Source organism: Chaetodon auriga, chromosome 18 (genome assembly GCF_051107435.1).
Source record: "Chaetodon auriga isolate fChaAug3 chromosome 18, fChaAug3.hap1, whole genome shotgun sequence".
NCBI classification, from domain to species: domain Eukaryota; kingdom Metazoa; phylum Chordata; class Actinopteri; order Chaetodontiformes; family Chaetodontidae; genus Chaetodon; species Chaetodon auriga.
Window position 1 is genome coordinate 19682112 of NC_135091.1, and position 11899 is coordinate 19694010.

General features: G+C 43.5%; 1 protein-coding gene across 1 annotated transcript; it reads left to right on the forward strand.

Annotated features, from left to right (window-relative positions):
- Positions 1-2776: 2776 nt before the first annotated feature.
- ccn6 (cellular communication network factor 6) lies at positions 2777-11802 on the forward strand. The gene is made up of 5 exons (XM_076755505.1): positions 2777-3999; positions 9279-9555; positions 10258-10494; positions 11233-11426; positions 11521-11802. The coding sequence occupies exons 1-5, from the start codon at positions 3952-3954 to the stop codon at positions 11800-11802; spliced, it is 1038 nt and encodes a 345-aa protein (XP_076611620.1). The 5' UTR covers positions 2777-3951.
- Positions 11803-11899: the final 97 nt, after the last annotated feature.

Here is an 11899-nt window from a genome sequence, read left to right on the forward strand (position 1 = left end):
TTTTGTTAAATTAAGCATGTGGATGTCATTTTCAGTTGTCATATACTAGGGGCTTCACAGACTAGTCGACAGTCAAAACCACTGGTTGACACTTTGCTTTGTTGTAGACTGTTCATCTGACATTTAAGCATGGTGCAGTGATAAAGCAGTGGCAATGAATCTGCAGCAGATATGCAGCTGAAGGTGCCGTGGGTAGTTGTTGAGAAGTCATAAACAAAAGTCCAAAATTTCTATGAGACAAAAAGTCCTAATATTTTGAGGAACAAATCACAATTATTAAACTTCCTTCTGCGTGACTTTAACACTGCGGTTTCGGTGACTAAAGCAGCAGATAAGAGGAAGAGGCAGAAAAAAACAAGGCTGTACATTCCAATGCTAGACAACGATCGAAAGTGTGGAGATACTTTAGCAGAGCAGATTCACTTCCATTATTTAGACCAGGACAGACTGCTGTCCCTGCAAGAAACCAGTCACGTTGTCACTGCGGTCAAACTGGATCTCCGGCTCAGACAACCAATGACAAACAGAACAATGAAAACTGACTGTGGCCAAAGCATAACTCTCAATAATGGGATTTGAAAATAAGGGAAATTTTCCAGCGTCCCGCCCTGAGCCGTCCCACTACCCTTACCACTGTCCACATACCCCTGACGCTTAGACGCAGCGAATCGTAAAATCCCCACGAGGCAACCACTTGCTTTAAAAGAAAAGAACATCCCTGCATGATATTGATGAAAACACAAAAGGGCAGATAAATTCAGCACTTGGTTTAAATATGTATTATGTATTGTATATATGTATGTAAGCATATGTCACTCACACATTATGCTTCACTTGAGATTCTGAGAGAGGCTCCTGGCAAGGGAAAGAATTGGTAGAAGAGATCGAAAATGAAAATGGATGGCAGAGATAGTATAATTAGTCATAGGTAGAGCATGCTTCTGCGCCTCTCGGACGTGCCTGTGCTTGACACATTTGTACTTTACCCTCCGTGTGAGACACTAAAATCAGTGTGGGATATTTTACAAAAAGCATGACTTTGACTGACGCTGCTCTTTATCAAGCAAAGACGTACTTCATCCATTTCATAACACTAGATGTTACATCTGGTGTTCTACATGTTGCCATTTGCTGGACCAGAGGGGCATGTAGCAAACACATCAAACAGGCGATTGTGCCTCCTGTCAGTGTTCCAGCCAAGCTTTGTCTTCTGTTTTGTTTAGGAAGAATAAAAATATGGGTGAATTATGGGGAAACATAATGATACAGACGGGAAGACAGCAGGAGAGGAGGGTGAAAGGGAGAATCCCGGGAAAAACGGGAGGGTTGACAAGTCTGGGCCGAACGCCTTGGGTGAGTTTCATTTTCTATAAAGATATACTGTAGGTGCAGGGTATAAGGAGCAGAACTTCCCTGGCAGATCAGAGTGAGTCAATGAAGTGATGTGAGTTACTGAAAGAAGTTATTAGACTATATTTATGATTTATCTATGAAAGAACTTCAAATTGGGGCAATAGTCTGGGAGTCTGGGACAGCTGAAAGTAGATTGCGACAACTGCAGACACTGAGGAAAAAAGCTAAATTTTAAGGCCTGGTGTGTGTGAGTGTGTGTGTGTGTGTGTGTGTTTGGGGGAGGACAGTCTGAATGTAAATCGTCCCCTGCCATGACTTTTACAACCTGTATATCTTCACCGTTGACTTCCTATCTCTGCCTTCCTTATCTCAAGGCTCTTACCTCCGAGGAATCCCACCCTGTTTATGACCATCAGGAAAACATCTGATGAAAGCTACACTTCAGCTGTTCCCAGGTATTCTGGATTTGATATCAACAGGAAAAACATTATTACATCTGCGTCTAATCTGAAAGACTCAGAAGATAATTCCCTTCTCAGGATAAACAGAGATAATGAGACAGATTGGAGATCCTCAGTCACTGCATTTAAATGTAGTGAAGGTTCAGAGAGGGAAAATGTAGCTGTGACAGCACAGAGGTTAGAAAGGAAAGATGGACGCATCCTTGTGCTTAATCTAAGTGAGCCACCTGGGAACCCTGCTACTAGCATATATGCAGATTTACAGTAATCAGTTTACTACAGTATATACAAAACATGTCCAATAAGTATAACCTGATTGCTCTGAGTAACTAACTGACTGCACTCTTAAACAGCCAGTATGCTTCATCAAAACTGCCTGTCGAACAGCTTTCACAACCCCCCTCCCTACACCTACCCAAAGTTGGATTTGTGGAAGCTGAGTATTAGCTGACTATTTCTGTCTGTGACACTCACACCCACTTCACACAGTGATTGGCCACATGTGCGGAGCTGAGAGAGAAGCCGGGGTGCCATACTTCTCCGCCAAGAACATCTATAAACACTTTTGCCTTCACATGTGGTCGGACATGGTGCACACACTAGTTTATGAGGAACGTCGCCCCGCCCTCAGCGTCAGTGCACTCATCACAGCGAGCTCCACTGAGCCGATGACAGCAGCTGTGATGTCTTCTGTGGCTCTGGAGGAACTCTGAGGACAGAGCACCAGTGGCACCATGCAGAGAGTGTATCTGTGACGAAAACCCTGATGATGTCATCCGTGCTCTCACAGGATATGACCTTTTAGCAACAAATTCAGAACAGAGGGGCTGCATTAAATAATGGGAACATAAAGTTTTGATGACCAGCCAGGGAGGGTCTAACGAAGATATGCTCCCACCTGCGCTGTCAACCGTGAAATGACTTTTGAAAATCAGATCTTTTTTTTTTTTTTTTCAGCAAAAATATTAAACACGTTAAGTTTGGAGCTATTGCAAAGTTACCAAAGGCAAAGGCACCAAAGTTATTACAAGTCACCCTGAGAGAGACATGAACATCTGAACCAAATTTCACTCCATCCAACAGACATTTCACTCAACCTCACTACAGGAAACATCAGGGGGTCAAAGTCATGAGGACATTTACGCAAACTTTGTGCGAATTCATCCAGCAGATGTTGAGATAATAAAGTCAAACCTTGGAAATGGTGGTGGTGCTACAGTAAAGGTGAGGGGTGACCAAAGTCATCAGGATTCACCCTCTATGAATGAATGACTGTCCAAAATTACATAGCAATTCATCCAACAGTTATAACCATATTTCAGCTTGGACCAAAGTGGTCGACCGATGGCCATTGAAAGCAGCATGCCTAAAAATCAACCACTGCTTGATAAATTATCGGATTTTCAAACTCTCAGATATCAGCCTCAATACTCCAGTGCTGGTTGGCCTCTCATTGTTAGACCAAGCAGCCATAACAGTAGGTACAGCAGTTACAGGAACATTACAAATGAGCTGGTTTTACTCTGGTCTGTCCTTTTGAGTTCTCAAAGGGGTGCAGACTTTATGTGGACGGCTGGCTCTGAGAGAGACCTCTTTACTCTGTGCAAATAATAATGGAATGTGAACTCAAATACATGTCAGTCCACATTAAGTCGGCCCATACAGCTTAGGCACCACGCCAAACGAACAACAGCCAGTGCGTGCATTTACAAACTACAATTCTACTCATGAATTCAGTCTTTGTCCATTAAAGAATGAAGCAGAGGTTTTCTTTGCTGGGTGCTATGTAGCAGCCCGCCACACGCGGTTTACAGATTTAACTGTTAGCTGCACCCAGATAAATGTGAGCGAGGTCCGCAGACTAAGAATAAACAAGTGGGCAGGACTTGAAGGCCTCGGAGCGGCCCAGCAGTTATGAAGAAAAATATTTCCCCTCTAGATCAGTAAGGCGGGGAAAGGTGTGTTTGGAGAGGAGACAGAGGGGAGCTTTGTCCCCCTCTCCAACAGGTCAGCTCCTTCAATCTCTTCCCCCATTCCTCTCTGCCTCTGCCTCTGTCTTCCTCCTAAAATCCCACCTTCCAGTTCCCTCGTTCCCCTGCGCCCTCCTGGAGCTCACACAGACCTCCTCACTTAAGAGATGCTATCACTTCTGTGCCGTTCCCTCCTGCTCATCCTTGCTCAACAGGTAAGAAGAGCATAATGTTTTTCTATTCTAACACTGCAGATGGTCTGGGATCTGACAGGACGACACTACACTCCTGCCATGTATGGAGCAAAGGAGAATACAGAGCTGAGATGCTTGGGTGGCCTCAGTTACTAACTTAAATTTACTTGAAATTGATAAAAACTTTTCTCTTGTTTAAGATTGGAGTTTTTGGAGAAACTCATGTATTCTTCAGGATTTGCCTTTTAGACTCTTGGAATATACTTACTGGAATATTGATTGTTTTTTGGTGGTGTTATTTATTAGCTCAAAGTGAGTTTTTCTTTCAGGGGTAAAAACAGGCGAAAGGGGAGCCAAGTCTGAGGACTTTGATTTAATGCTCCCGTGGACTCATTTTCACACCATGAAATGAGCTCATTCAGTAAACCTGGCAGACAGGCTTCAGATTTTTGGCATAACCTTCAGTGACCCTTGGAAGCACTGAGGCTTCAGGGGAAGTGGAGCACAAGCAGCACTGTGCACAGACTGCATCACTGCAAATACCAAGCACAGTGAAGCAAGAACATGCCAACTGTCTTCACATCAGTTTTCACCTCAACATAGACTTAAATTTGAAATGCCTGCTTACTGTATGTGGAGTTAGGCTGAAGGTTTAAACATGGCGATCTAGCCACATCAGATAAAATGCTTCAAACTACGAAAGAACTTCATATGACGAGAGGTAGTGGTGAAAAGAAAGAAGCTGAAACTCAAGCTGATTGATATTATTATTATGTCATTTTTGAAATGACTGCAAGTGACAGCAGAGCGCTGACAGAAATATGAGGTGAGAAAGGAATGGCATGCAACACATAGTGCTTGCCAGACTGAGTGTGGTGCTAAATTAAAATTGTGATGTGGCTTCGACACATCTGATCCACAAGGACTCCCGTCACCTACTTTTTATTAAGTTTTTTTAAGTGACATTTCTGGTGAAACTTCTCTTAAAGCCAACCAGCAATAACTCAAATGCACCAAGAAGAAACTCTGGCACAGTCTTAGGCTCCATATTCAGTTACACCAAAATTTCACAATGGCTGTATCTCAAGTACCACTCAATTCACTCCCTGTAAATCTCAATTTACTGCTGAGTATACAATTTCTACAGTGTATATTATATAAGTAGCAGTGAATGATTTGAGATTTTGGACACAGCTCATGACTAAACCTTACTAACCATGCAGCTCTGTGTGAGAAGGCATGCCTACAGCCTTTTAATTACAACAGTGTGAAAAAAATTCCCACCCTGCACACAAACTCAGCATGTAGAGTTGAAATAAATATATGCAAATTTTTCCATTGCACACAATACAAGAGAAAAAATTCAGAACAGTAGGTCAACTAGTACTACATGACCTTAAAGCTGCGCCAATCAATATTTTCATATTGACAACGGACCAAATGACTATCTGTGTACTGTGAAAGGTTTTGCTTGTAGTGATGAGAATTATTACTGACTCTGTGGTTTCCAGGTAAAGAGCTCGACTTGCCCACCACCAGACAGCACACACACAAAGTCAGCAATTAGCTGGTGGACATAATGGAGCATTCAGCTGCTAAATAGGAAGATATTTTTCAGACAAAACAGAGCTATAAGGGGAGTAAATGTTGAACTTCGATTCATCAAGTTGCCAGAAACACGACTCGAAATGAATGGAAGGTTGCTCTATATCTTCTGTAAATTAGCTATATCAACTTTAAGCTCATATGTCAGTGTTATGATTACAGCTAGTTTCTGCGTCCCAAAGCGGCCAAAAAAAGTCAGAATAGTCAATGGTGATTTGAAGGATAAGGATATTATCTACATTTTTGTTACTGCCAACAAATCGAATGGAAGGACCAATACCGGCAATGTATTACCAGACATGAGTCCATCGCTAAATACTTCCCTGCTCCCCTACCCTCTCACTTACAGGCTCACTTACCCAAACCTAAGACATAAATCTTTAAACACTGGCAAAAATGTGATCATTTGCTAATCTTTTTTAAAACATATACTCAACTGAAAACAGTACAAAGACAATATATTTCATGTTTTACTTCAGCTTCATTTTGTAAATTTCTGCTTATTCTGAATTTGATGCAGCAACACGTTTCAAACAAGTTGAGACAGAAGCAACTAAAGACTGGGAAAGTAGTGGAATGCTCCAAAAACACCTGTTTGGAACATTCCACAGGTAAACAGGTTCATTGGTAACAGGTGATAGTATCATGATTGGGTATGAAAGGGGCATCCTGGAAAGGCTCAGTCGTTCACAAGCAAGGATGAGAGCGACTTTGTGAACACATGATTGTACAAAGGAGATTACTACATGAGCTCAGGAACAGTTTGTAAAACTGTTTGTTAGCAAATGACTGCATTTTGTTTTTAATTTACATTTTACACAACGTCCCAACTTTTTTGAAATCAGGACATTATGTGGGATCAAGTGAAAATGATAGTGTTTATGTGTTCATGGTAATGAAGGAACATGTCACTCATTTATGTGTTTTCAGCAGTTTTTGGACAGCAGTGGAGCCGTATGGCACAGAGGAGTAAGATATACTGATCTGGCCCTTCTCCGAACCCTGTGAGTTTGGGTCTTTCATTCTGGTCAGTGGCCAATATGCAGGACGCACAGTGCAAGCCCACTGACCAGATACTGTGTGGTGTGGACAAGCACAGATTTACAATACAGTTCATGAAATGCCCGACCAGAGAGGACAATACTTTGGATCATTGTTACATCACAATCAGCAGTGCCTATCAAGCCGTCCCTGAGCTGCAAAGGGACACTGACTACATCATGGTCCACCTGATTCCTGAATACAAGCAGAACTTAAAGCTCTCTAAACCTGTAGTGAGGATATGAAAGAAGTGGAACAGTGCAGCTGTGGAGGATCACTGTGCACGTTTAGAATGCACTGGCTGGGACGTTTTCAGACTATTACCAACAGTCTGTGTGAGTACACAGGGGCTATACAACTGTTTCTGTGAGGACTGCTGAATAGCAACACATACCAGGATGAGTCACGATAATGACAAACCCTGGTTCACAGCTAAGAAAGAAGTGCTCAGGTATGGGAACTGGTGAAGGTTCAAAGAAAGTTACAGCAAGGTGGTGAGAGAGGTTCAACAACTGTACTCTGTGAGACTTCAACAACAGCTCCCAGCTAGTGACTCAGTGACTCTGTCGGGAAGAACAATGGGACAGTCCTGACGTCAACCCCCTTGACTCATCCACCAGTTCCACCTCCCCCTCCGCCAGACTCCACCTGTCTCTCCACCTACCTTTAAGCATGTGCTGATCAGCTGATCACATGTTTAACACCTCACTGAAGACATGCAACAAACCAGCCTGCTTCAACTAAACACTCGCCCTCCTCATCTCGGTGGTAATTAAGGCTGGATGATTGATCAAATTTTATTTTCAATTATGATTTTGCCTTCCAACAAGATAATTGAGATAAACTGATAATTGTGCTGCATTCGGTTGATGCTCTTGTTTTGTCTTGTGTTATAAATCCAGTGCAACCCTCTCCTTCACTGCAATGCACTTCTGGCCCTCCCTAAAAGCACAAACTCAACTAGGCTGTGGCATGTTTAAATCAGCTCACTGTGGTTTGTGAAAACCCAGTCAAGCCAAAAACGTGCCTGTCTATCAGTGCTATTATGGTACTGGTACTTGGAGCAGCCAAAAAGGACAAGAGTCACATTTCAGCAATTCTTTCTCACAATTGCCCTCTACTCTTCTCCTTGTACATCAACAGCTACATCTACCGTCATGAATCAGTCAAGCTCCTGAAGCTTGCGAATGACACCATCATTGCACTCATCTGGTGGCCTGGTATGGAGAATTTAACTTGGAGCTCATCACTCCTAAGACAATGGAGAGACAGTTCTGAATTTGTGGAGGAACCTAGCTCCACCCACTGCCATCACCATGTGTGACTCCCAGCCAACACTGAGTCTTTCCACTTCCTGGGCATCATCATCACCCAGTTCCTCAAGTGGCAGCTGAAGATCAGCTCTATCACCAAGAAAGTACAGCAGAGGATGTACCTCCTGCAGCAGCTGAAGCTGTTAAACCTGCCAAAGTCAACAACAGTGCACTACTACACCACCATTGAGCCCATCCTCCTTTTTTGGGGAAAGTTTGGAGGGGATTAGAGGAATATGGACTGAAAGAATGGTGGGACACACAAAGCACACAATCTTTACAATCTGATATTGCCTTTTAGCAATGATCACAGTGAGATTAGATTAAGTGAGGAGATTTGCTCACTCGCCTCTTGTGTCTTTTAGGAGCACCAGTCTGTTTCTCAAGATGGGCCAAATAATATTTGACACAAAATAATGACCACATTATTGACCTTGAATATGAGAAGCCTTTTCATTATTTTGAGGTGCCCCTCTAAGATGTCTGCAGTTCAAACAAGCTACCTGATGCTTGGCATGCTCTGAACGGCCAAGTCATACCTTTTCCGATGATATTAAATGTGGAGGTGGGGCAAGAAGCTGTTCATAAGAAGGATGGATAAACAGGACTTATAAAGAGGAAGTTGTCAGTAAAATAATAATAATAATTTGCTGATTTATTTGCAGGCCACTAAAGAATACAACAAGTAGGTCTGTTTGGCACTGATCGATGATCAAGCTGCTATAGAATGTCACTACTTAAGACCTCTGTCAACCTCTTTCAGTCACCAGGTAGAATGGTATCATCGTCTGATACATGAGTTCAAACACTGACTCAAGTTTGGTTTTGTCCAAGAGGTGACACTATGTTCTCAATCAAATCTGCTTTTTACTATTGGGAAAACAAAGCAATTTGCACCATTTCCTGTGATATCGGTTGATGTCAGTGGGCTACATAAGAATCCAACTGTCAACCGTATGAAAGTTTTGGTTGGAATTAACATTCTGATACTGATAAATACTGAACTACTATTCTCAAAGCCTTCTTTGTGGTTTGAAGTCAGCATGCATGCTTGATGAAAAAGTGGCATTCAGGTGTGGGGATATGCTGGGCAAAGCCATTTGGTGCAGGATGAGTAGTTAAAATTCAGTACAGTAGTAGCAGTTGTTGTGGCAAGAATAAACAGATTGTGCACACCACCTGAAACCTCTGCCCATTTAGCCAAAGGCAGCAAAAAGTGGTGTGGAATTCAGAATGCCACTTCTAGCAGGGTTGATGGCTTTCTGAAACCTCCCATTCCAATCCATCAGATGAGTGGTAGTGAAGACACTCAAAAGGATCTCTGTCTTCCTCCTCACCCAGTGCTTCAGCAGGGCTCAGAACAATGCGCAACTGGCTCGTAGAGATGGGCGTGGTGTGGCTGAGAGGCGGCAGTTCTGCCAGTGGCCCTGCAAGTGTCGGGAGAGACCTCATTGTGCCCCCGGGGTGAGCGCCGTCCTGGATGGGTGTGGCTGCTGCAAGAGCTGTGCCAGGCAGATCGGTGAGCCATGCAATGAGAGGGACATCTGTGATCCACACAAGGGCATGTACTGCGACTTCTCAGCTGACCAGCCAAGATACGAGGTCGGAGTGTGTGCATGTGAGTGGCTCTCAACTTTTCTTCAGTTAGTCATGACAGGATAGGTGAATTCAGTCATTTCAAACTAAACCCCCTCTTTTCAGCTTGGCCAGTGCTCAGTGTGATGGATTTTGTTACCAGGTGCTCAGACTGAAAGCTGCATGCTGTACGAAAAAACCCCCCAAAAATGTTGAGCTTGTGTTGCAACAAAAACCGGAGTTGAGTTTGAGTCTCAAAGATCATAAACTACGGATGTCCCGATCAAGTTGTTTTTGGGCCCTATTCTGATCCAAGTCCAAATATTGGGTGTCCACTGATTCATCTATTTCCCTAAATTTTCATTCAATATGTGCATTGTTATTGGCTAAAATAAAGCCACTCGAAGCTGATCTCATCCTTTCTTTACTGCATGCACAATTTACTTTAAAAAGGAATCTATCTGGAATGTATGCTTGCATGTATTTGATAGGCCAATGCTGTGTGCTGCCAGATGCAGCAAAACTCCAGAGAGGATGATAGTGCATTTCATTCCCTGAAGCCACAGTGGGTCTCATTGAAATGATGAGGAAGCTGTTTTCTGTTGCATCTGTAGTGATTTCACAGATGCAACTGGGCTGTGAAACAACAGCACTACAAAAACATACCATCATAATTGACAAAATGCTTTTCTGAATAACATTTAACTAACAACTGCAGCATGACATCTATTTCCCTCTCTTTCAGACATGATGGCAGTGGGTTGTGACCTGAATGGGGCCCACTATGAGAATGGAGAAGGTTTCCAGCCCAGCCCCCTCTATAAGTGCACATGCATTGGTGGAGCCATTGGCTGTACCCCTGCTTTCATCCAGAAGCCTGCCGCACTCTTAGGCCCTGCCCCGCTGATGGGCAGCATGCCAGCCGGCCTTCGCAGCGGCCAGAGCCCAAAGAAGCACCAGCAGGACACAACTTACATGTCAGGTGTGTGTTTATAAAATAAACCTGCGGAGAAGGGCCAGCCTGTGCAGCTTGGAATGCTAAATGCTCTCCAAGGCTGGATTAGAAGTGGGGAGGGGGCCTTTCATTACTCTGTCAATGTGAACAGATGGAGGAGTGAGGCGTGGCTGGCTGTGGTTAAACTGCCTCACAGAGGAAAAAAGAAAGACGGATGGTTCCAGTTATAAAAAGGAGGAGTGACAACTCACTATTCATTAAAAGCACCAAGGATTCCACTTTGATGTACCAGTGCAGTTTGTTTGCTGCTCTTGGCTTGAAACTCCACAGAAACATATCTATATCATGATGTTTCTGATTTAAGGAAACACTAATCTCATTCGTCACTGTGGAAAAACAGAGCACATTGTTTTGATTTAAATTTCAAGAGCTGATACCCACAAGAGGAAAGTCAAAGTGTTTTGGCATGTCTAAAATGGCAACAAGAGATCTGGTGGTGCGATGCATGGTTTCAATGAAAAGTGATTGCTTCTTTTATACCTACAGTACTAACTTATCTTCGTAGAGCTCTAAGGAAACATTTATTACTTTGGAGTTCTTCCAATTGGTAGGGGAAAATTACTCCCTTGTGGTAGGTAAGACCAGGTATCTGGAGTCTTGTGGTTGCTTCTGATCTGCGCTCTGCTTGGCAATAGGGTGGCACACACACTAGTCCTTCATGTAGGGTGTTGTTGACACAGTGCCCTTTAACTGTAATACTGAAAGCTTACAGGGATCCTCCTTTAGCCTGGAAGAAGAACTGTCTGATCCAGACCACCCCCTGGAGCCCCTGCTCCAAAACCTGTGGCATTGGCATCTCAGTGCGTGTCAACAATGACAACAGCAAATGTGAGATGAGGAAGGAACGACGCCTGTGTCTGCTGCAACCATGCGAGAAGAGCGTGATGAAGAGCGTTAAGGTGACAAGTTAGTCAAATTCTTTACATGTATTGACATAGTTTTATATATCAAAAAATATACAGTACTCGTAAAATCACTGTTTTCCTCTCAAAGGTGCCAAAAGGAAAGACTTGCCGGCCTAAATTCCAAGCAAAAAAAGCGGAGAAGCTGACACTATCGGGCTGCACCAGTACCAAGAAGTTTAAGCCCACGTACTGTGGTGTCTGTACAGACAAGCGCTGCTGTGTCCCCAACAAGTCACGCATGATTAAGGTCAACTTTACGTGCAAGGGAGGCTCCAATACGCAGTGGAAGATGCAGTGGATAACATCCTGCGTTTGCCAGAGGAAGTGCAATGATCCAGGTGACATGTTTTCTGACCTGCGGTTACTCTAGTGGATCCAACCAAGACGTCCAGAGACAGAGACGCAGGAGACGAGCCCTGCTGTGGCACTCAGGACTGAAACGTGTACATTCTTTGCTGAAGTTCTCC